General features: G+C 43.2%; 1 protein-coding gene across 2 annotated transcripts in view; it reads left to right on the forward strand.

The window, feature by feature from the left end:
• The window catches only part of unc5b (unc-5 netrin receptor B), a 308,757-nt gene that overhangs the window by 250,541 nt on the left and 33,195 nt on the right, over positions 1-25,021 (forward strand). Inside the window, exons 6-11 of one of the 2 annotated variants that reach the window (XM_072282602.1) lie at positions 4,756-4,923; positions 7,197-7,361; positions 8,464-8,496; positions 10,629-10,823; positions 14,946-15,332; positions 24,727-24,814. In XM_072282602.1, coding sequence (XP_072138703.1) covers positions 4,756-4,923; positions 7,197-7,361; positions 8,464-8,496; positions 10,629-10,823; positions 14,946-15,332; positions 24,727-24,814 — 1,036 coding nt within the window. The remainder of the gene's footprint in view (positions 1-4,755; positions 4,924-7,196; positions 7,362-8,463; positions 8,497-10,628; positions 10,824-14,945; positions 15,333-24,726; positions 24,815-25,021) is intronic. The other variant, XM_072282603.1, reaches the window with a different exon arrangement.

The following is a 25,021-nucleotide window of genomic DNA, read 5'->3' on the forward strand; positions in this document are numbered from 1 at the left end:
GGTATCCTGTAGCATGAGGCATGAGCAGTTGTTAAGATTCATCCTCATTAACTCCAAGTTCATCTGTTGAGCGGCCTGCACAGTTCCCCTCCTTCCTTTCACTTCGCAATTTCCACCCCTCCCATCCTGTACTTGTCCCAAGTTACTTTCACACTTAAAATGGAATTACATCTCCCTTAAGATTGGGCACATTAAAATGTTGTTACTGTAATTTTACACCGAGTAATTTCTAGGCTTATAAATTTAATGATGGCATTATAATTGGGCCTTGTTCCTTGCCAGCCTAAATGCTTAACCTGCAACTTGCATTTCATTTCAATGTTTTTATTTGCGGATTCTGATGACTCTTTTAAAATTTAAGCCTATATTCTCGATAGAACCAGGGAATACTGTGGTTCTGGAGTGGCAGATGAGAGAAGAAAGTTGAGGAACAATTTGAGGAACCACAGTTGTTGGGCCTAGGCTTTGCTGAGGACTAACCCAAGGGTCCATGCTGCAGGGAGGTATGATCAGAAGGCAAGGAGTGGTGATGTTAGGGAATGATGAAGGATGTGTTTCTCCCTGTTTTTTCTGAAGTTGTTGATAATTTGACCACTGCTGACTGAATCTGTCATGATCAGAACTGCGAAGTACAGGTCCTCCCTGGGTGGGATGCAGCAGGATTCCCTTCCCGTGAACTGTCCATCGCCTGGGCAGTTCTCAAGTCAGGAACACGACAGCGAACTGAGTTCCCACACAGCAGCAGATCCCTGCAAATCCATTCCACGGTTTCCTCAGCGTTCATTTGTGTGTATGGGATTTATGTAATTCAGGTGTTCATAACCTGAGTAGAAGCTGGAGTTATGGATAAATCTGAGGATGAAGTAGGGAAAGCTTGATGGAAGTGCACATAAGTGGGAAAACTCCGATAATCTGGAACCTTTTGTGCTGGATGATAGGTTTTCTGGATTACCGGAAGGTACATCTCAACATTCTCTTAATTCACTTCTTTTGGATCATTTATATCAGTTAAATTAATTTTTCAGTGAACCAGGTGAGTTTGAGGTGCACAGGAGATGGGACTCTGGTGAGTTTAAGGTGCACAGGAGACGGGATTCTGGTGAGTTTAAGATGCACAGGAGATGGGAATCTGGTGAGTTTAAGATGCACAGGAGATGGGGCTCTGGTGAGTTTAAGATGCACAGGAGATGGGGCTCTGGTGAGTTTAAAGGGTGCACAGGAAGCTGTGCCCTGTTGTGTTCCTAGGGAACACAGAAAACAGCATCTGGTGAGCCTGATCCCTAAACTTTGGGATTTTTCAAATAACTGGATAGCAGGTTATGAGTTTTTATAGGAGCTTGCGATGAAGGAATAAGGTGATAGAGGTTGGTGCAGAAGATAAATAGCAATACGATCAAGATGGACTATTTGATTTTCTCTGTACTTCTGTGCAGTTTGTACCTGGCTCCATTGACTGAAGTGGAATGGGATTTGGGAAGAGCTCTGCCCAACCTCTTTCATGCAATCGAGCAAATCACTCTCTCCCGCAGGGTCAGGGGTTTGGTGAGAGGGTTGGATTTAGAGTTCTTTCTTGGCCAGCGGACTTGCTGGGCAACACTTCCATTCAAATCACAGCTCTTAATACGATACTACAGCACCTCCTCCTCCCCATCCACTCTATATCACCTCAGTCACTGTACTGCACTTTAAAACGCTTGTTATAAAGCTGTTTACATTGTAAATACATGCTCATATTTATGTATTTTTTGCACATTTTATCCAGTATTTGTACTACTTACTTTAGTTTTATATATTTTTTATTCAGTATAATAGTTGAATGTGTCCTTTTTTATTGTGTATAGCGCTCACACTACAGCAATTTCTGAATACATGTAAATATACACTCAGTAGCCACTTCACTAGGTACACCTGTACATCTGCTCATTAATACAAATATCTTATTGGCCAATCATGTTTGCATGTATGATGCGTCTGCATATTATACACGCAGACATGGTCAAGAGGTTCAGTTATTGCTCAAACCTAACAGCAGAATGGGGGAAGAAATGCGATCTGAGCAACTTTGACTGTGGAACGATTGTTGGCACCAGGCAGGGTGGTTTGAGTATCTCAGAAACTGCTGATCTCCTGGGATTTTCACGCACAACAGTCCCTAGAGTTTACAGAGAGTGGTGCAAAAAACAAACAAAATAAAAATCCAATGAGTGGCAATTCTGTGGGCCAAAATGCCTTGTTAACGAGAGAGACCAGAGGAGAATAGCCAAACTGACTTAAGCTGACAGGAAGGCGACAGTAACTCAAATAACCACGTGTTACAACAGTAGTGTGCAGAAGAGCATCTCTGAATGCACAGCTCATCGAACCTCGGAAGTGAATCGGCTACAGTAGCAGAAGGCCATGAACGGACACTCAGTGGCCACTTTATTAAGTACAGAAGGCACGAAGAAAGTGGCCACAAAGTGTATATATGATCTATAACCCAGCTGGATAAGTTGGTCAGTCAGGTGCCCTGTTCCTCTCTCCTGACTCTTTCCCTGCTCTTAGTCCAGGATTCAGGAGAGAAGTTACCATCTACTGCGCAGCATCTTTTAAAAATGCAGCAGTCACTGGATGGCAGAGGAGAGAATTAATGTGCCGCTGACAGCTCTGTAAATAAATAACGTGGAATCATTCCATGGATGCCTCAGCCCATTTTTAAAAGGAGTTGCCAATAGGATCCTATACAATATTAATGTGATTGCTGGATTGATTGATCCAGGCACATTTCCTACCATCCACGATCTGCCTTGTGGTTATACTGAGCATGTCGAGAGTGATGCGTGATTAATTGTCTGAGGAAGAATAACAGATGGGTCATTGATAATTGATCACAGGGAGTGATGTTAATAATAAAGCTGTACTGCATACATCTCTAGCCATCCGCTCGTCTCTCATTTAAATTCACTGTTACCTTCCCTTGCAAAGATAAATTATCTTTGATTCGACTTCTTAAGCAGATACTACTTTTTGCAGGATGGATAGGAAATATTTCTGGGTTGACAACTTAGCAAATGGTATTGATCCACTCAAGAGGAAGTATTTGAGAGAGAGAGAACAGATTCAAAAGATATGATAGTGAGGGTGGTGTGGAACATAAACCCCTGTATGAACAGCTCTTTCCCTGTAGCAAGTACTTTATATGTCCTGGCAGAAGAGGGAATCAGCACAAGAGGCTGCTTTAAAGACTTGAACCCTGTCCTGGGTAGTGTCAGGAAGCTTTTCACAACACAAGGTAAGTAGAACCCAGAAGACATAGGAGCAGAATTAGGTCTTGCGGCCTATCAAGTCTTCTCCACCATTTCATCTTGGCTGATTTATTAACCTTCTTGTCTCTCCACTCAGTGACGATGGGGTCAACCAAACCTAGCCTGACCAATTCTTGTTAGACGATGATAATTAAAGGTTGTGAAACCAAGGTGGGAAGAGGAAGCTATGGATGAACTACATAATAATTAACTGACAGATCAGGACTGAGGGTCTGAATAGCAGCATCTTATTCCTCTTACCAGCTGGATCAATGGCCTCTGGAGCAAAAGTAGAATCTGGGATGTGTTGGAAATCTGCAACAAAAGCCAGAAAGAGTTGAATCTGGATCTTTCAAGGAGACGGGCTTAATTGATCATTTGTTCCTGAGTAGTTTTAAGATGCAAGATGGAGAAGAGCAATCCATTCCATTCACTGCCAGAAAGAGCTGGCACAGTTGTGTGTACAAGTAGTTCTGCTGTAGCGTGTTAATTGCATTCGTAAGAAATCTCAGTCTGAAAAGTTGCATTGTAGCAGAACCGACTTTAGTTGCCTGCAGAGCACAGATTTAAACAGGCTTTCCCAATCACAATCGTGCTATAATCAATGTAATTCACAGTGTATCGGGCGACACTGTAGCGTAGTGGTTAGTGCGCTGCCATTACAGCTCGAGGTGTCGCAGTTTGGGGTTTAATCCTGGCGCCTTCTGTCGGAAGTGTGTATGTCCTCCCTGTGGAATGTGTGGGTTTCCCCTGGGTGCCATCACCAGTCCAAAGACATAGCAGTTGGTAGATCAATTGGTCATTGTAAATTGTCCTGTAATCCAGTTAAGGTTAAATCAGTTGGTTGCATAAAGGAGGGCCAGAGGAGCCTATTCCTCATCATGTCACAAAATATATAAATAAATAAAATCCACAATGCAAATAGTGTTCCCTAATCCCTAATTAGTAACAGAGTGTACACAACTGAAGCATGCTGGGCCCATAACCCAATAGTCAATCGATTGAAACTATCTTCTGGTATTTCTTGGTGGCACAGTAGTGTGGCAGTTAGTATAACACTGTTACAGTTCCAGTAACCTGAGTTCAATTCCCACTGCTGTCTGTAAGGAGTGTCTACCTTCCCCACCCCAACCCCCATGACCACGTGGGTTCCCTCTGAGTGTTCCGGTTACCTCCCACAGTCCGAAGACGTGCGGGTTCATCTGTTAATTGGTGATATTGGCAGTGCAGGGTCATTGGCCTGGAAAACTCTGTTATCGTGCTGTATCTCTAAAGTAAAATAAAATTCATCAATCAAGTTATAACCAATTCTTATGGGAACATGCATTAGTGCCAAACTACTCCATGTACAGTATTTGTGCTTTTCTAAAGACGGGCATACTTTCTACACAATAACCCACTTCCGGATATTTTCTCTCTGTTTCTTTTCCCCTCCCCTTCCCGCTAACCTTCTGTCAAACCCCCACCACAGTGAATGGAGGCTGGTCCACTTGGACAGAGTGGTCTTCGTGTAACAATCGCTGCGGGCGAGGCTGGCAGAAACGGACAAGGTCGTGCACCAACCCGACACCACTTAACGGTGGTGCCTTCTGCGAGGGGCAAACCTTTCAAAAGATCGCATGCACCACCATGTGCCCAGGTGAGTTGAAAGAAGCAGCAATATTTTGAGACCACCTTAGTGGTATTATTAGTTAGTTAAGCTTCATTTGCAATTCTACTCTACTCTTGATGGAATAGAATAGGTTTCAAAAATGGATATAAATTGCCCGTTTCCTCCTCCTCTCTTTTTCCATTCCCCATTCTGGCTCTCTGCTTACCCCTTCTCCTCTTCTCACTTGCCCATCACCTCCGTCTGGTATCCCTTCTTCACTTTGTCTCCTCTCCTATCAGATTCATCCTTAGTCAGCCCTGTACCTCTTCCACCTATCACCTCCCAGCTCCTTACTTTAACCCCCTTTTCCCCACCCACTGACCTCCCCCTCACCTGGTTTCACCAGTCACCTACTTCCTGTACCTTTTCCTGACCCGCTACTTCTCATTCTGGGTTCTTCCCCTTCCTCTCCAGTCCTGATGAAGATTCTCAGCCCAAAACGTTGATTCATTATCCCTTTCCATAAATGCTGAGTTCCTCCAATATCTTGTGTGCGCTCTTCAAGATACCTAGCACCTGCAGAATCTCTTGTGTTTATGGCAATGAATTAAAGTGGTACAAGATAGCTTTGCACTCTTTTTCAAGTTTGTTACATGGTTTTCCAATGCATTTTACGGCCAATTACTTCTGATACGTCATTGCAGGAAATATCAGTTTATTCTACACAGCAAAATCCAACAAACAGCAATGTGAGAATGACCCACCGGTCTGTTTTGGTGATACTGATATAAGGTGAATGGCACCGCTCTTTGTATCCAAGGAAAGGGATCCACAAGCTAGAGGGCAGAGGTTGAAGGTGAGAGGGGAAAGGTTTAAAAGGGCCCTGAGGGGTAACTTCATGCAGAGGCTAGGGTGCTGCATATCTGGAATGAGCTGTCAAAGGCAGGTACAATAACAACATTGAAAAGATATTTTGATATGTCGAAGAGATATTGGGCAGCATAACAATTAGTAGGACCGAAGGTTCGATTGCTGGCGCTGTCTGTAAGGAGTTTGTCTGTTCTCACTGTGACCGCGTGGGTCTCCCCCTGGTGCGCCGGTTTCCTCCTGCAGTCTGGATTACTGAGTTGTGGATATACTGTGTCGGAGCCGGAAGCATGGTGACACGTGGCCCAGCAGAATCCTCACTAATTTGATTTGATGCATACGATGCGTTTCACTGTGCATTTCAGTGTTTCGATGTGCATATGACAAATAAAGCTCATCTCTTTGCACAGGTACATGAATTGGAAAGGCCTGGAGGGATATGAGCCATATGCAGGCCAGTGGGAAGAGCTTAGATAGATTTCTTGGTCAGCATGAGTGAGTTGGACTGAAGGACCTGTTTCTGTGCTGGTTGACTCTTTGATAAAGAATATGGATTTAAAGATCCCAGGAGTTTCCATCATAATTGTCGCTTGGAAATGCTACGTCACAGAAGGCCCTTCCAGCCTTCATGACTGCATGGGCTCTTTGAAAGCTGTCTCCTACTTAAACAATCTTTTTACCTTGGTTCCTGCAATTATTTCCTTTTCGTTTGAGGATCACATTGCCTTTTGATGCTTAGTGCTTCTGCCACACTTCCAGGCAACACATTCCAGAGTACAACATATCACTGTGTAAATGGATTTCTCCTCAACCCTCTCCTGTTCCTTCTGCCAATTCTCATAAATCAGTGTCCTCTGATTACCTACCCTCTTGCCAATGGAAACAAGTTCCTTTCTGTCTCCTCTACGTACTGGTCTTGGTGAGATGCCAACTTGAACATGATACCATTCTCTAAGTAAAGAAGTTTCCCCTGAATTCCCTGAAGGTTTATTGGACACTGTTTCATATTTATGACTCGTGGTTTAGACCTCCTCTTACTTTATCTAAGCTCGCTCAGTTAACTCATAGTTTTACATATATCAGCCACTGCCTTCACCAAAGTAAAGAGCTCCATTTTGTAGAATTACAGTCTAATTTTACTATGATTTGTAAAACTTACTCCATACTCTTTCACCAATGCCTTTATGAGAATATCGAACTCATTCCCACAAGGGTTCATGAAGCAACAATCAGTCATGCTTCTATAGACTAGCTGAAAGGCGAGGAAAGGATTAGAAGGAAATGGAGAGAGATGGGAGGAGGCTCAGGTGAGGTAGAAGCACTGGCATGGAGTGGTTGGACTGTGTGCCCTGTTTCTGAGATGTACATTCTGTTCAGTTCCCCACAAGGAACAGGATTGTGCAGCTTCTGTTGTAACTCTACCCCACAGTCTATCTCCTTGTGTTGCTATGCAGTCGACGGGGGCTGGACGAGCTGGAGCAAATGGTCGGCCTGCAGTACCGAATGTACCCACTGGAGGAGCCGCGAGTGCACTGACCCATCACCCAAAAACGGAGGGAAGGACTGCATCGGCCTAGTACTGGAGTCCAAAAACTGCACAGATGGGCTCTGCGTGCAAAGTAAGTAAAAAGAAAACACAGCTTGCAATTGGATGGATTTCTCTGCAGGGGCGGGCATGAGCAGCAGGTGAGAGCTGGGCACATCAGGTGGATGCTGTGCTTGCAAACTGCAACACTCCCCTGATTAAACAGGCAATCCCCACTTCGACCATGCACACATATGGCCCGGGACCTTCACAACCAGTGCTGCTTCCAGAAACAAAACACAGCTCTGTGACAGCTCGATTTAAATCTTGAGGACTTGGATGGGAGCTCGCACAAAGAAAGACACCTCATGCAGATGCACTCTGGTCATGTCTGCTTCCAAAATACGATTGCATTGGTGACGACAATAAATTAATTTAATTTGTGAAGTACAGCATGCAGACATTATTCATCAACTTCATAATTTTAAATAACTTAACCCCCTGTACACAATTAGTGGTACCGATCTGGGAACAAATACTTATAAAAAGGTGAATGATGACTCTATGATGTATAAAGGCTTCCATTTTGAAATAAGAGGACTTTTACTTGCCTTTCTATTTTTCTCTCTTTCCTTCTCTCTCTTCTTCCTTCTCGTTCCCTCTTTCTCCATCCTTCTGTCTTTTATCCATTCTTTCTCTGTCTCCCTCTCTCCCTCTCTTCTCTCTTACTCTCCCTCCCTCGCTCGCATTTTCCCTTTCTGTAATAATCATTTCACCCTTTTCATATTGTGGATCTGAAATCACAGTCTGAAGGCTACCAACCAAACGAGTCATGGTGGGGAAAGCCGCCTCACTAAAATTAAGATTATGTTTGAGTGAGAAACTTATAGCAAGCAGAATTCACACTGTTGTCGGTCCTCCAACTAACAACAGTAGCAGTTGGAAAAGAGAATTGTTCATGAGTGATAGACAAGTCACCTTTCTACAATCTGTGGCGTTTTATCATCCAAGTGTACTTCATTTGTGCACCACATCCATTTAATATTCGGAATCACAAAATGGTACCTATGTGTCTGACAGCTCTTCCCTGTGTATTAACAGAATTATATTTTCATTTAGTTGTCCATTTTTTGTCATTCGTTCAGTTTCATTATACTTCTCCCACATTGATTTTACTTTCATTTTCTTTTTAACAGATAAAAAGCTATTAAATGAACCAATAAACCATAGTAAGTTCGCACTTCATTATTTAAGTCATTCTATTTCTTTTGATCATGTATGTGAGTGGATGTGTATGATAAACTCTGGGGCTGTCATTTGGTTTCCTCATGTTTTAAAATCCTCTGGGGTACAAGTATAAATGTGCAAGAGGGGGAAGGAGAGAGTAGGGAAGAGAGAGAAAGTGAATGACCAATGGGAGAGGAAGGGTTGATGAGCGGAGAGGAGGGGCGGGTAAGGGGACAGGGAGAATGGGTGAGGGGAGAGAGATTGGGTAAGGGGAAACAGCACGAGAAGGGAGAGAGCTTGAGCAAGGAGACCGCGAGTGAGGGAGAAGGAAGGGAGGGCATGAGCCGGGAGGGAGAATGAGCAAGGAGAGAGCAAGTGAGAAGAGGAAAGGAGAACATGAGCAAGGAGGATGAGAGAAAATGAGTGAAGAGAGAAATGTGAGAAAGGATAGAGGGCGAGAAAGAGTGTGAGTAAGGATAGAGAGAGAGAGTGAGTGAGAGGAGAGTGAGTGAAGGGAAGTAGAGTGAGTAAGTGGGGGGGGGAGAGGGTGGGAGAGGGTGTGAAGAATAGAGAGAGAGAAACCTCAGCAGAGCTGAGCACCTTGTGATAAACACTGAAAGTCTCCATGCTCCCTGCCCGTTGGTGCCCGATCAATGTTGAAGTGTGTGTAACATTGATTGCTGTGTTAGTCTGACTCCCCGAGGACTAGTGTACATGAAATTATGTGATACAATTTCTTGCCTAACTGTTTAAACAGGGACATTAACAAATTACTATTTTTTCATGTAACCTTGCATGTCTAACTAGATAATGGAGCAAAAATGTTGAAACAATCATGTTGTGTTTGATTTCAGAGCTGATTTCTAGTTGTTGTGGAGCCCTTGATCTGTACATGATTAGGTGCTCCACTCATTACCTAATGCTTTGACTGAAGTAAATATTGCTTGTAGTCATTGTTAGAGTCCCAGTTTATTGCGTGTCCTTAAGTTTGAAGCTCATATTGTGATATTTTACTGCCTTCTCTCTCTGGATTGCATGTTTACTCTACGGGCTCTAAAATAAATAATGTCTCCTGGAAGGAATTGCTGGAAGTGATTAAACTTCCAAATTTGCTTTGCCTTTATGGTGCGTGGGATTGTTGTGTTTAACCATGTACAGATATGGGTATCCAGGAAAATATACTGTCCTTGGATGGTCTGCTGGGAAGCATGAAACAACTATTAGCTTGCGTGGAGAAATTGCAGAAACTCAAGTTTGTGGTCTCTGGAATGCAAAAGGTTGAGGGGCAGTGTAGTTGAAGTTTTTTTATGGCTTTGAAAGGAATTGAGGCAAGATAGAGAGGAAGTTTTCCAGCTTTTAATCTGTCTAGTACCAGGGAAGCTAACCTTAAAATCAGAACCATTTTTGGAATGAAGTTTGGAAAAACTTTTCTGCTTGGGCTGATGAAAGTGTGGGGCATTCTCCACACATACTGTAAATCAACAGATGTCAATTCATTTTAAATCTAGGATAGGTTCATTCTTTTTGTGGTGAGGGTTTCCATGAAAGGTTTTGGACACAACTCTTTATTGCCCTTAAGCAGATGATGAGCTGTCCCCTTTGCCTGGCTGCTGAAGGTACTCTCTTCATTGTTGTCTTGGATTTCAATATAAGGGGCCATCCGTTTAAGATGGAAACGAGGAGCTTCTCCTCCCGGAGGGCGGTATGAATCTTTGAACTGTGCAGGCAGGATGATTGAATATATTTAGTGCCGAGATACACAGACATTTGGTATGTTGCCGGGATTTGAAGTTTGTGGTGTAGATGGGAAAATGAAGCCAAGGTCAGGTCAGTCTTGATCTTATGGATGGGGAGGAGGTCATCTGGCTTACTACTGCTCCAGTTCCTGCAGAGTTAGACTGAGCAACAATGGAGATGGATTTCCTTGTCAGGAAGATGTGTGATGGAGATAAAACAGCTGTTCTTATCCTTAAAGCAAGTGGAGGTCATGCATTTGAGAGGTTGTGCTGAAGAAGTCTTGCTGAATAGATCAATTTAGTCTCCTTGAATGGGTGAAGGTGCTCAAAGAGCAGAGTGACTTACCTGGCCTAATGACCAATAAACACCCTTCATCTCTTGACCTTCTTTTCAATAGCCGCGGATTCCACTGCTGATGTGGCCTTGTACGCGGGTCTGGTTGTTGCCGTGTTCATCTTCGTAGTTATAATGCTGGTGCTCGGCATCATCGTGTACAAGAGGAGCTGCCGTGACTTTGACACGGACATCACCGACTCCTCCGCTGCGTTGACCGGAGGCTTCCAGCCCGTCAACTTCAAAAAGGCCAGGCAGGGTAAGTGTTCAGAACTGCCTCGCCAATGCTTGGTCCTGCTGCTGCTCTCATATTCATCTGCTGGATGTTCCTGAGGTATTTCATGATGGTGGGGGGGGGGGAAGAGTTGTATTTCTAAGGCATTGTCTTCAACCCCAGAATGTCCTGCAGCACCTTACACCCAGCAGTCACTGTTACAGTGCGAGAAGTGTATTCAGCAATTTATGCACGGCAAGCTCCCACAGACAACGACATGATAATGTCCAGTGTGATCTGTAGTTTAGTTTTCCCGTCATTTTCTGTTTTGGGCTCAGTTTATTTTTAATTCAGCATCATATTTGGTGCAAACATTGTGGGCTGAAGGGCCTGTTCCTGTGCCGGACTGTTCCAAGTTCTAAACCTCCTCATGAGTCTTGCCTGCCAGACAGATCCTACCACCTTAACTTCAGCAACATATTACCTCAAAACCAAGAAGCTCAATAGGCTGGCAACTGCCCCAATGAGCAATTCCTCCTCATCTCTGTTCTAAAGGGACATCCCTCTATTCTGAGGCTGTGTCTTGTACTCTCTCACCATAGGAAACGTCCTCTTCACCTCCACTCTATCGAGGCCTTTCAACATTTAATAGGTTTCATGGGTATTCATGTACGGTTGAATGACTTGAACTTGAAGTAGCCTTGATTTCCTGTGTTCTTCTCAATCCCCCCTCCCCAGCCTACTGAAATTTAACTTGCATCTCCAACTTTCCTATTTCTGTCAGATCCAGTATCTTTCTGTTTTTGTTTCAGGTTTGCAACATATGCAGGATTTTTGTAATGTATTCTTTAATTTAGTGTCCCAAGTGAAACTAATTAAGAACAAAAACTTCCCGTGTCCTTTTTGGATCTTTTGCATCCATTAAGACCATCAGCTTAGTCCCTTTCTCAGTACGGCACTAGATGTGCCAGCAGACGTTTTGCGCTCCAGTGTCTGGGCTAGAACTCTTCCACTCCAAGGTAAGCGCACAGCCCTCTGAGTCACTGCTGACACAGACCTTTGCTTTTCTAAATGATGAAGCCATGGGCACAAGCTAAATCCACGTCATTGCTTTCACCGCGTTTAATGAAAATGACAGTCGTTGCAAAGCCTTATCTTTGTGACAGCTGTGGCCGCATTGACTGCGTGGCTGATCTGTTCAGCTGTTTTGACGAGGTGTCAATAGAAGTGCAGAGCCCAACAATGGCTAGAGCCTCAGCTATTTATTAAAAGGATTGATTTTCAGTTTCATCAAGTACTGAAGCAGGAAATGAAAATAGTTTGATATTTGTCATGGTGGCTCTGTTGACTGTAAGAGTTCAGTTAGGGCAAAGGTTTGTTGCAATATCTCATGTAGATGTTCTCTCAATATTCTCAGAAGCAGAGAGTTATGTCTTTACACTGTACTGCTGCTGCAAAACAGCCAATTTCATGTCATATGTCACATAATAAATCTAATTCTACATCAGAAAAAGAAGCTATTTGTTCACTTCAAACACTTTAAAACTAATCTGTTTACTCAAAGTACTAGAAATTTTTATGTTTTGTGACTTCAAAACACTCAACTAATTCAAAGAAACTCATGGGAGTCCAAAAACACTTTATACTTTATATCTTATTGTCGCCAAACAATTGACACTAGAATGTACAATCATACAGCGATATTTGATTCTACGATATTTGAAAATACGGGTGTAACTTTAAGCTTACTTCAAGCGAGGCACACACATAATCAACGCGTTCCTACATATAACCAACCCATAATGAACCAATCAGTCAACATATACACAAAAACAACTCAAATATTACTGAAATACTAAATACACAACAGAAATGTTCCCCCTTCAAGGATCCTAATAACTCATCTTCTCGCATCTTTTAACACAGTTTGTTCCACGTAAAATATGTTAATAATTTGATTTTGTTATGATTGTGGTTTTTGTGGATGTGCTGTATTTTTTGTGTTTTTTGTTTGTTTGTAATAAATAAAAATAAATAATTTAAAAAATAGATGTTGGTGGAATTTGTAGGAATGTTAAGCAGGGCACAGGGGAACTCGCCCCCTGCTCTCTGGGGATTTGGGTCACCTGTGTTGTCAGTTCAGCTAGGTTCTCCTGTCCTGTGCCATTTTGCTTCAAATGTTAGTTAGAATACTCAATGACTCTCCAGCAAAACAGGAGGTGGAGAATATAGGGACAAAGAGAAGAGAAGAGAAATACAATTGCTGTTTCTATCACATGGAAATAGCTTGGATTTTGTGCATTTCTTTGATGTTGTTTAGCCCTTACTGTCAGAAAACTTGAGTCAACCAGCTATTACTTGACCTCCCGTCTTACTGTATATGCTCATAAAGGAGCAATGAGATGCTGCAGAAGTCATACACAGCGGCACAGTGGGGTGGCTCAGCCCCAGTGGTTCAGGTTCAATTCTGACATAGTGCTGGCTGTGTGGAGTTTGCATGTTCTCCCTGTGACCATTTCCCTCAGATGCTCCTATTCTCTCCCACATCCCAAAGACGGTGCTACAAAATATCTTCAGAGTGTACTGTTGGAGACACAGCAGTCAATTTGCACGCTGCATTCTCCCACAGCTCACAACTGCAGACATTCAGCTGTTGAAGTTATTTAATTTATGTTTTCATTTTTTTTTAATTTTCCGGGATCTGCGTTTTCTTGGCAAAGTCAGCATTTATGGCCTTAAAGTAGGTAGGAGTGAGCCACTTTCTTAGACCTTGTAGGCCTCCTGGTGAAGGTACCCCCACTAAGTTGCTGGGGGGGGGGATTTCTGTATATAGACCCAGGTATGATGAACGAGTGGAGATAATAAATCACAATTGTGTAGAACTTGGAGAGAAACCTGAAAGTGCGGTAGTGTGGCGGCTAGTGTGTGTAATGTTGAATCAGATTCGCGGGTCTGGCATGTGAGACAGGAAATACACTGACTTCAAATTGGTATATTAATAAATTATTTACAATTGGTAAAAATTCAACCAGACATTCATGTTCCCCAAGTTACAGAAACTACAAAGCTGAATACTCACCAAGTATATGTACATTCAGCAAACATACTTAGTTAAAAGTGCGCACAGAACATATCTTCCCAATCATCATGTGCGTTATTGCCTACAACAAAGGAAAAAGAGAGCAAGCCCCTTCCGCGTGCCATTTTATACACCCAGGGTATTTGAATCTGGGCACCAGGCAGCTATCCAATAGGAAAAGCAGCTGCAGTTTCTAAACTAACCAATCATGACTTTCGACAATCAGAATAAAACACGCCCCCACAGGACAGGGTAACACTATTACATAGCCAGTGATTGTAAGATAGAGATTCAACTCCCACTGCTCTCTGTAAGGAGTTTGTACGTTCTCCCTGTGACCACATACTAGCCCAGTTTCCACCCACATTCAAAAGAAGTACAGGTAGAGTTATTAAGTTGTGGGTATGCTACATTGCTGCCGGAAGTGTGGTGACACTTGCGGGCTGCTTCCAGCACATCCTTGGGATGGTGCAAACAACACATTTCACTGTATGTTTTGATGTTTTGATGTACCTGTGACAAATAAAGCTAATCTCACCTGCCTCTCGGTGGTTTCCCCCACGCGCCTGTCTTTCTTTACAGTCCAGTGGTGTGAGGGATGCTGTCGGAGTAGCCCGGCTGAGTACTGCACAGTGTATTTTGTGGATGGTGCAACTGCGGCCGTTGATGCAGATGGAGTGAATATTTAGGGTGGTTGATGAGGTGTCAGTAAAGCTGTCTCCTTTGTTCTAGATGACGTCAAGCTCCCTGAATGTTCTTCGCCATTCTTTTTACCATGTCACATCTGTTTTAGTTTTAACTCCACTTTAGGAAGATTTGGTCTGAAAGGTGGAATTGTCAGAAGAAGGGGCACAAACTATTGAATCAGGTTGGGAATTCAGAAGAAAAGGTTTTGCCCAGGGAATGGTCAGAAGGGAGAATTTGTTACCAAGATGAAACACAAATGCATGCGATATGGGACGTCCCAATAGGATGAGATGGATCTGAGATTGAGAGTACAGACTCATGTGCCAATTGGCCAGATTCTTTGCTGAAGTCTCTGCAGGTCCTTGTGAATCTCATCATTTTTCCATTTCTGTCTGTTCCAGACAACTCCCAGTTGCTGAGCTCATCGATCCAGCCAGACCTGACAGCCAACGCTGGCTCGTACCGAGGCCCTATGTATACACTGCAGGATACAGCCGACAAGATACCGATGACCAACTCCCCACTCTTGGATGCCTTGCCCAGCCTGAAGATCAAGGTGTACAATTCTTCGATGCCCTCCTCCATGCTGGTGGGTGGAGTGGAGTCCTCCGGAACCGGAGCACCAGGGACTTACCCAGGGGGCAACAGCAGAGACAACAACGTCGTTATGAACCTGAGGAACAAGGCACTGAGCTCACAACATCTGGGCACCTTGCCCAGGGATCCAGGATACTGTGCCAGTGGGACCTTCGGTTGTTTGGGTGGACGACTAACAGTGCCCAATTCAGGTTTGTGAATCATTTATTTGGACATTCTAAAACCAGCACACATTATTCATCACTGATTGCCTTTTGAACTGAATAACTTGCCAAGCCTGTGAGCAGAGAGCCAATCACAGCTCGGCACTTAGAGTCACATGCTAGTCATATTGGATTAGGTTGGCCACAGTAGTGTAGTGATCAGCACATCGCTTTACAGTGCCAGTGAACACAAATCATGGTTCAATTCCCACCCTTATCTGTAAGGACATTGTACATTCTCCCTGTGACCAAGGGTATTGCCTCTAGGTGTTTTGGTTTCCTCCCACTATTCCTTCTTAATTCAGCCCCGATTCAGGCCCAAAATGTCACCTGTTTATTTCCCTCCATAGATCTTGCCTTTAACTTTAAATGTTTCCCAACTGGGATCATAAATGGGTCAACTACATTTATGAACTCCTCAGCTGTTAATGGTTCTACGTTTGTGCAGCACTGCCTTTTTCAGTTACCCCTCTCTCCATCAGTTACCAGCTGTAGCACAGTGCCACATTTAATCCATTGTAATGGATAGCTAGTAGAGCTAGGACATTGAACTGAGTTAGCCAGAATATCTCAGGAAATGGAGGGATTGGTTTATAGGATATGTAGACTGGAATCCCATCGATTAAGAGGTAGTGTTAATGCAGTTTTATAGGATTCTAAGGTAAATAGGTGAATTCCAGCATGGCAGGCTGTCTCCCTTTGTCCAGGATGGTGCACTTGAACCAGGACAAATGGCTTGAGTGAAGGGGAGAAGGAACTTCGATATTGATTGGCAGAAAAATCATTTCATTGAATGAGTGGAAAATCTTAAGGATCAGACTCTGTGGGGAGGCAGTGGAAGCAGTTGGTATTGATCCATTCAAAGGAAATTGGAGAGATTGCCTAAAGCAAATAGCATTTTGGGATACAATATCACATCAATTTGAATTAGACTGAGTTACTTATGGAGTGCATTTAGGAGGAACTCAGTTCTCCAAACTTTGCAACATTGGGTATTCATTGTCTTTGGTCTGGTTTGTTATACACACTCAATCAATTGCAAAAAGCATTCAATAACAGCTCCATTATCACTTGATTGTCCAATGTGGGGCCCTGGTAGAAGGTGAACTAGGTATTCCTTTCCAATCCAACTGAGCCTATTTTTCAAATGGTTTTCCTAAGAAGATAAGGAAAGGATGCCACAGTAGCGTAGTGATTAGCGTAACATTATTACAGTCCGGGGCATTTCGGAGTTCAAATCTGGCACCACCTGTAAGGAGTTTGTATGCTCTCCCCATGACCTTGTGGGTTTCCTCTGGTTGCTCCAGTTTTCTCCCACAGTCCAACAACATCTTGGTTGGTAGGTTAATTGGTCATTGTAAATTGTCTCGTGATTAGGCTAGTGTGTTATAGGTGGGATGCTGGGCAGGGCAACATATTGGGCCTGTTTCACACTGTATCTCTAAATCAAATAAAAACAAATGAATTACCTGTAACATTACCTGGAGATTTACCCATTAAAGTGTGGGTGCAACATTGCTTGTGTGGAGACATCAACTGATCCAACCCTGCCTTCGAAGTCACACAATATTTTTAACTGTCTCCCCAGTTAGCATCATCAGAAGGGCTCTGAGCAGGGTGACCTTGAGTATCAGTACGTCGTTTTATGAAAGTGGTGACGCAAGTAGATTCGGGGGATGGTGGAGTGGGCGAGTGACGAAGATGTGTGGTATGCTTGCCTTCTCTGGCTAAAGCACTGAGCATAAGAATGGGGAGGTCTTGTTGCAAAGCGCAGATTAGGCTGTGCTTGGAGTGTTATGTGCATTTCTGATTATCACACCACAGGAAATATGTGATTAAGCTAGGATGTTGCCTGGATTTGAGGGGGTGAGTTGTAAGCAGAGACTGGATAGGCCAGGCCTGGATTCCCTGGAGCAAAAGAAGCTGAGGGGCGGCAGACTAGAGATATATAAAATTCTGAGGCATGAACAGGGAAGAGGGCCAGAGTCTTGTTTCCCATGGTTATGGTGCATTGAATTTAAACTGCACTGGAATCATTACTGTGCTCTGCATCAGGACTACATAAACAGAGCTGGAGTTCTAAGGTTTAACGGTATAATGACGGTGACGCAGCTGGTGAAGCTGCTACCTCACGACTCCAGCCACCCGGGTTTAATCCTGACCTCTGGTGCTGTCTGTGTGGAGTTTGCTCACTCAACCTGTGGCCGTGTGGGTTTCCTCCAGGTACTCCGGCTTCTTCCCACGTCCCGACAATGTGCATGTCATTCATTAGGTTAATTAGCCACTGTAAATTGCCTCTTGTGTGTAGGTCATTGGTAGAATATGGGTGGGGGGGGGGAGCTAACGGGAATGTGGAGAGATTAAAATTGGTTAACGTAGGATTAGTGTGGACCGGTTCTTCATGTTTGCTGCAGACTTAGTGAGCAAAAGGCATGTTTTCTGGTTGTATAACTCAATGTAATAGCACCTTCTGAGCACAAGACCAGCCTAGGAATCTGGGTATTTACTTAGTAAGTAAAACATAGATGATTACGGCAGAGAATGGATCTCTTGGCCCGTGATGTTGTGCCGATCTTCAAACCTACTCTAAGATCAATCTGGCCCTTCCATCTTACAATGCCTCCATTTTTCTATCATCCATGTGCCTATCTAAGAGTCTCTTAAATGTCCCCGATTTAATTGCAGAATTTATAGTGTGTAAGCACAGGCTCAGTTTACTGGAGTTAATGAGGGAAAGGGTTTCAAGGTCAGAACAAATGCTGACATGGAATAGTTGGGCCAAATGGCCTGTACACATGGCTGTCCTTCATGCGCACACCAACATAACCTCAATGGAGCAAGTAAGGTTTAAGTGCTACCACCCTCAAGGCACATTCCTATCCAGAATTCCTCCTTTTTGCTGATATAGCATAAAATTGTTTCATGTGGTGGACTAAATTTCTTCCTCTGCTTAAAGCAATTAGGCCAATGTCTGCTCTTGAAAATGTCGTGCAAAGACAAATATTCATCAAAGCACAAATCTGCCTCACTGCTAAATTCCAACCCAATTTTCATTGAAACCCAGATGAATTTATAGCCCTCAGAGTTCATGAATGCTTCTGATAAGAACAGTTGGTCCTATTATTTAGTTAGTAACTGAATCCACCACAACCCTCAGCAATAACCTGCATCATTGTTTAGCCTTTTCAAGCTCTACTGGGAAGATTTCCCATACAGTGCTTAGGTTGAAAAATAGGCCAGACAAATGAGAGCGTACACAGTTAATCAGTTTATGAATGAGTGAATGTTGGCAGCAAGTCACTGTGAAAACTACTTCTCCAGATAATGCAATTGGTAATAACCATCCATATGAATCAGCCACAGAGGCACTGGGGTGGTTGGGGGGGAGAGGTTGGAGTGCCGTACACACACTTGTCGAGGAATTCATTCGTGGTGCCGAGCACTTCAAAGCAATGTGCATGAAACCTTCATTGCATTGACTTGAGAGAACAAAACACCCAGACAAATATACACTACATATGTTGCTGCCAGTCAGGGATGAATTTCTATTTGTCTGGCTTCACAATGGGAGGTGTACTCACAACAATAGAGCTTTTCTCTCCCCCCCACATTACATTTTTGAATTCTTACTCCTCATCTCTCATATCCCCGGGACTCACTGACACGCTCCCTCATTTGAAATTAAACGGGACTAAAGCTAAGGCCAATTCAGGGTCTGGATGATAATTCTATAATCTTTGCATTAGCCTCTGCGATGCTGGACAGCGTGCCTCCTGGTCAGCCAGCCTGCTGCTCTGTCTTCCCGTGGTGTATGCTGAAGCTATTGTTAGGAAGCATGTGGGAAATGATTTCCTATGTAACTGCTGACGAGCCTTGTCCTTGAGAACCCCTTTCAACCGCAGGTCATGCCTAGCAAGTGCAAATCTAGCCCAGTTCAGCTGCCTGTCATGACTCAACGGCTAGCACCCTTGTCTCTGCTTCAGGAGGTAGTCAGTTCAAGCCTTGCTCCAGGAACTTGGTTGTGCAAATCTGGGCCAATGATCCACAGATATTAACTTGAGGCCTTGCTTATCCTCTTTCTTCATTTTGATGATGAGAAGGGGGAGAAGTATTTGATGCACAGGTGGATTTATCTCCGTCAACCAATTTTACTAAGGCAGAGTCAGCAGGTCATTATTAAGGTACTCTTTACTTTTTACTTTATATTTTATTGTCGCCAAACAATTGATACTATAATGTACAATCATCATAGCAATATTTGATTCTGCGCTTCCCGCTCCCTGGATCACAAATCGATAGTAAATATTAAAAATTTAAATTATAAATCATAAGTTGAAAAATTAGAAAAATGGAAGGTAAGGTAGTACAAAAAAACCGAGATGCAGGTCCGGTTATTTGGAGGATACGGCCTGGATCCGGGTCTACTCTTTGGGAGAACAGCATACACAAAGTGGTGATGCCAGTTACTATTTTATTAGCATGACTGCACTTTCGGAAGTACTTTCCTGTAAAGCATTTTTGAGACATCCTGAAGGAGATGTTAAAGGTGCTATAAAAATGCAAGTCCTCCTTCCAACCTAAGAGCTGAATTTTAAAATATGATTGAAAGCACGGTGATGGATTTTCCATGGCAATGGTAACATCTGGAGTACTTGGCCTTTGGCACAGGGAATGATTGGGACGGTCTTGCTCAGGGTTTGCAAACCCCACCCCATCCCTTCCCATCATGCTAATTTCAGGTTGTTCTTTTCTCTATATTGTATAACAACTGGGAATTCAATTTGTAAGCAGCCCTGTCTCCAGTTGAACAGGAACCAGTTGCCTAAATGTCCAAGGTCAGTTCTTGGCTTCAACCTTACATTTCCTAGTCTATTTTCATTTCCTGTTTACAGTGTTGAGCATGGTGCATGCTGCTCCGATATGAATATGCAAATCAAAGAGACATTTCAACTCACTTTGTCCGTCCCTGCTGGTGATGAGCTGTTCTGTCTAATCTCACTCCTCATCCCTTAAAGAGAGATTAAAGCTTACATTTATTTGTCAGGTGTGCGTCAAAACGTAAATGAAATGAGTTGTTTAACGCGGTCCAAAGATGTGCAGGGGAATGAGTCAACGACCAACGCGGTCCAAAGATATGAAGGGGGAAGCCCACAATTGCCGCCATGCTTCTGGCGTCAGTTCAGCTTAGCAAGCCCACATCTCATTATCCCTAATCCATACCTCTTTTGGAATGTGGCAGAAAACTGGAGCGTTCGGAGGAAATGCACTTGGCCACGGGGAGAACGTACAAACTCCTTACAGAGTGTGGTGGGAATTGAACCCCGATCTTCCAGTTGCTGGCCTGTAAAGCATGACGCTAAATGCAACGCTACCGTGCTGCTCTTGGCTCTGGCATTTCCAAGTGTCCATGTAGCTATTGTTTCAACGCTTCACCTACCTTTTCAGGGAAATGGTTCCAGACTCCTATCACCCCCTGAGTGAAAAATTTCTCCTTGACGCCCCTCTAGTTCTAACACTAATGACATTTAAACCAACACTCCCTCTCTCTTCTCTCTCAGGTCTCTGATGAAATTTCCCAACAACTTCATTGGGGACTTGAGGACACCCTTGAGTTTTTCCTCTGGTTATATCTTCCTGTGTCAGAGCTTGGATGAAAGTGCTTGCTTCAGCAGTCCAGGGCTGGGCAGGTAATGTGGCTTGCTGAAGGTGCAATGAACATTATCAAGGCCTCAATGTTCACCTGCGAGAGGAAGATGTTTATTCTTCCATTGAATTTGTAGTGCTTTGTGGAGTCAGTGTTGAGAACATCCTTCCAGTGCATTGGGATGCCTGTTGTAGGGAGAACAAGTCTCAGAAGTAGTTGGGAGTGCAGGGATCACTAAAGCCCATAAAGCCATAAGCCATGTACCAGAACTGATGTTCAAACACTCTTTCCCTCAGTCTACCAAAACGGTACATCTTCCTCGCACAGGTCAACACCGAGGCCTGAGTTACATTCACTTGACTCCTGTGTCTCTCTTGATAATGTTCCCCAATGCCTTCATTGTGCTACTATAGTTTTAGGGAAAGAGTGTTTGAAGATCAGTTCTGACACAGCTTATGATCTGGTGGGCATTAGTGATATCTGCCCTCCCAACTCCTCCTAAGAACTACACTCCCTTCAACTGGCATCTCAAGACACTGGAAGGATGTACCCAACACTGTCTCCACAAAGCACTACAATTTACTGGAATGATAAACATTTTCCTCTCGCAGGTGAATATTGAGGCTTTGGTTATATTCACTTGCATCTTGTACAAGGCACATTACCTGCCCAGCTCTAGACTCCCAAAGGAGCCACGTTAGTCCAAGCTCTGATTTGGGAAGATATAACCAACCAGGTAGAGACATTGCAAAGAAATGCCGTTCCTCACCTTTTGGGAATCCCTGACCCATGATCAGACAAAGTAGTGAAGGAAAAGTTAGGATGGTGTTGAAAGCCTCATCAGTGCTCTGGAAGACCCAGAAGATGTGTGTAAACAGCAGAAAGTGCACACCACCTCACAGACTATCCACCCCTCCATCTCTGATTCCCACATTAGCCTCATCCCTCACCTCAAAACCCACATAACCAGAGCGGAAGCGAGTTATCCTCAGTCCTAGGGCACTGCATAAGATGAAGGAGATGGATAATTAACACATACTGAAAATGTACTTTAAAAATCTCAGAGGAGAAAATCGTATGAAATTTATATTTATGACAAATGTCATCTGCCTTCCAGATTAACAGGAAACCAAATTTCCATTGCAGTCTTACTGTCAAACAGACCTCATTACTCTTGGCACCAGCAATCTCTTAATGTCAGGATTACTAGAGATTATAAATGCCCTCAGCTGTTTGAAGCACATTCGTATAAAACTGCAGAGAGTGACTTGAACTTATTAGCAGTAAGTGTTCTCAGAGTCTTACTTGACCTCCATGTCACTGGTTATCATTAACAAATGCAAATATTCCTTCAGGTTATGGGACCTACTCTGTAGAATATAATGGTTCTGATTTTGTTTTCTTTCAGTCTTTAATTTGGAAGGGACATAATTTTAAGGTGATTGGAGAAAGGTACAGGGGAGATGTTATAAGTTAATTCACCCTGCATTCTCATTGGGCCTTATAAGATTTATGCCCCACAACTCTGACCACTCCTCCCTCTTACTGTTGTACACTGGCAAATATTCCTCTTCCCAATTAAATTTCTCAATCTGTAATGTTGTCACACATCAGTTGCTTCCGCAGATGCTGCTTGACTTGTTGACCTGCTCTTCCGAAGTTCTCTTTTCTTGTTCCAGATTCCAATATCTGCTGTCTCTTTTGCCTGAGTAATTTATGTTATTTTGAAGTATATTTCATGCATACATTGGAGACTTAAACATGGAGATTTTACATTCTTTATTTTAGACAGGGTCATTCAATTCAGATCGGATGTCCACCAGGTTGCAAGTGAAATTCCTTGCTCATATTGTTGTGGCCTCTAAACTGGACTGACAACTCAAACTCGCTGCTCAATCACACCTTATTTTCTTGTGCACAAGGAGAAGGCCCTGGCCCCTGTCTCCAAACAGTTCTGAAGTTTGACCGCACAAGTACCAGTTTTATTCAGAAGTGGATACAGATATTGATCCTCTGGACACTTTGTGCACTTCTGAATCCCATCATTTGCATACTTAAGTACCAACCATAATACATATTACAGGTGCACATTGAGCACTTCTACATGAAACGCTGTTGCAGGAAAGCAGCATCCATCACCAGCGATCCCCACCACCCAGGCCTTACTCTCTTCTCGCTGCTGCCATCATATTGGTACAAAAGCCTCAGGACTTGCACCACCAGGTTCAAGAACAGTTATTACCCCTCAACCAGCACATAAGAGGATAACTTTACTCAACGTCACACTTTCAAGGACTTTACATCTCATATTCTCGTTATTTATTGCCATTTATTTCCATTTGTATTTGCACAGTTTTCTTCTACACTCTGGTTGATCTTTCATTGATCCTTTTATAGATACCATTCTATAGATTTGATAGAATACTTGGAAGAAAATGCATCTCAGGGTTGTATCTGGTGACATATATGTACTTTGATAATAAATTTACTTGGAACTTTGTTAATAACCAGTTGGACCTATGTCTTAAAGGCCAGTAAACTTGGGAATTAGTAAAATAACTGTTCAATAGTAAGTGTTGCCCTAGAATCTTTTATTTACCTCTTTATTTTGTCTTGGTATGGTTGGTGACCTTGGGTCCCAGGCTTAAACAGAAAGGTTTTACAAAGGAGAGTTAGGCTTCCAAGGCTCGTGTTCAGCCTGGTTGACTGCCCTAAGTCAGCACACTGTTTCATCAGCTTATCATTGTGACTTTGCCTTGCTAAATTTCCTCTCATCAAAAAGGCTGTATGAAATGTCTATCTACGCTGTTCTGTTGGCACACCATTTTAACTCTTTCCATCCTGCAGCTTCCATGGCGTGAACTTGCACAGTAAACAGTGCACAAGGCATTAATAAATACAGCAATAAACACAGTGAGCACACACGAGAATGGTGCGGAGTGTAGTTGTGCAATGTGAAGTTGTGTCAATGGAAATGTTAAAGTGTTAATAAACTGGATAACAACAGCGGTACAATTAAGAGGTCAAGAATATAGAAGCAACACCAGGAAGTGAAAGAAGTGATTGGTTCAGGTGAGGCTAAAGAGGTGATTTTGTGTGTGTTGATAGGTTCAGAAGATGCCCAAAGGCAGGCATAACATACCAAACTTACACTCAGTGGCCACTTTATTAGGTACAGGAGTGGAACCTTTTGTGGTCTTCTGCTGCCAAGGCGCATCCACTTCAAGGTTTGACTTGTGCATTCATAGACGCTCTTCAGCACACCAGTGTCGTAACACATGATTATTTGGGTTACCATTACCTTCCTGATAGCTTGAACCAGTCTGGCATTCTTCTCTGACCTTTGTCATTAACAAGGCACTTTTGCTCACAAAACTGCCACTCACTGGATGATTTTGTTTTTTGCACCATTCTCTATTCTGTTGAGACTGTTGTGCATGAAAACCCCAGGATATCAGCAGTTTCTGAGGTACTCAAACCACCCCATCTGGCACCAACAATCATTGCACGGTCAAAATCACTTTGATCACATTTCTTCTCCATTCTGATGTTTGGTCTGAACAACAGCTGAACCTTTTGACCATGTCTGCATGCTTTTATGTATTGAGTTGCTGCCACATGATTGGCTGATTGAGATATTTGCATTAACGTACAGGTCTACCTAATAAAGTGGTGATTGTGCTACATGTCGACTTCACTTCAGTTACAGTTTTGTTTTTTTTTTCTTGTTCCACGCAGGGGTCAGTCTTCTGGTACCTCAGGGAGCGATTCCACAGGGCAAGTTCTACGAAATGTACTTGATCATCAACAAAAGAGAAAATACACTGTAAGTGGTACATTTCCCAAAGCAGCTCCGGTACTTATGTCCATTGTGACTTGGAGTCATGGACCTTGTCGGTCCATATCACTTTCAGAATTCCGAACTTGAAAAAAAATCTTGTTGTTATTAGTGAGAATATTTGTTTTGAATTTTGCAAGCTTTTTCAAGTAATTTGAAATAGCCTTTCACATTCCAACAGTACGTTCTAGATTA

Source organism: Mobula birostris, chromosome 18, assembly GCF_030028105.1.
Source record: "Mobula birostris isolate sMobBir1 chromosome 18, sMobBir1.hap1, whole genome shotgun sequence".
In the NCBI taxonomy this organism is placed as follows: Eukaryota; Metazoa; Chordata; class Chondrichthyes; order Myliobatiformes; family Myliobatidae; genus Mobula; species Mobula birostris.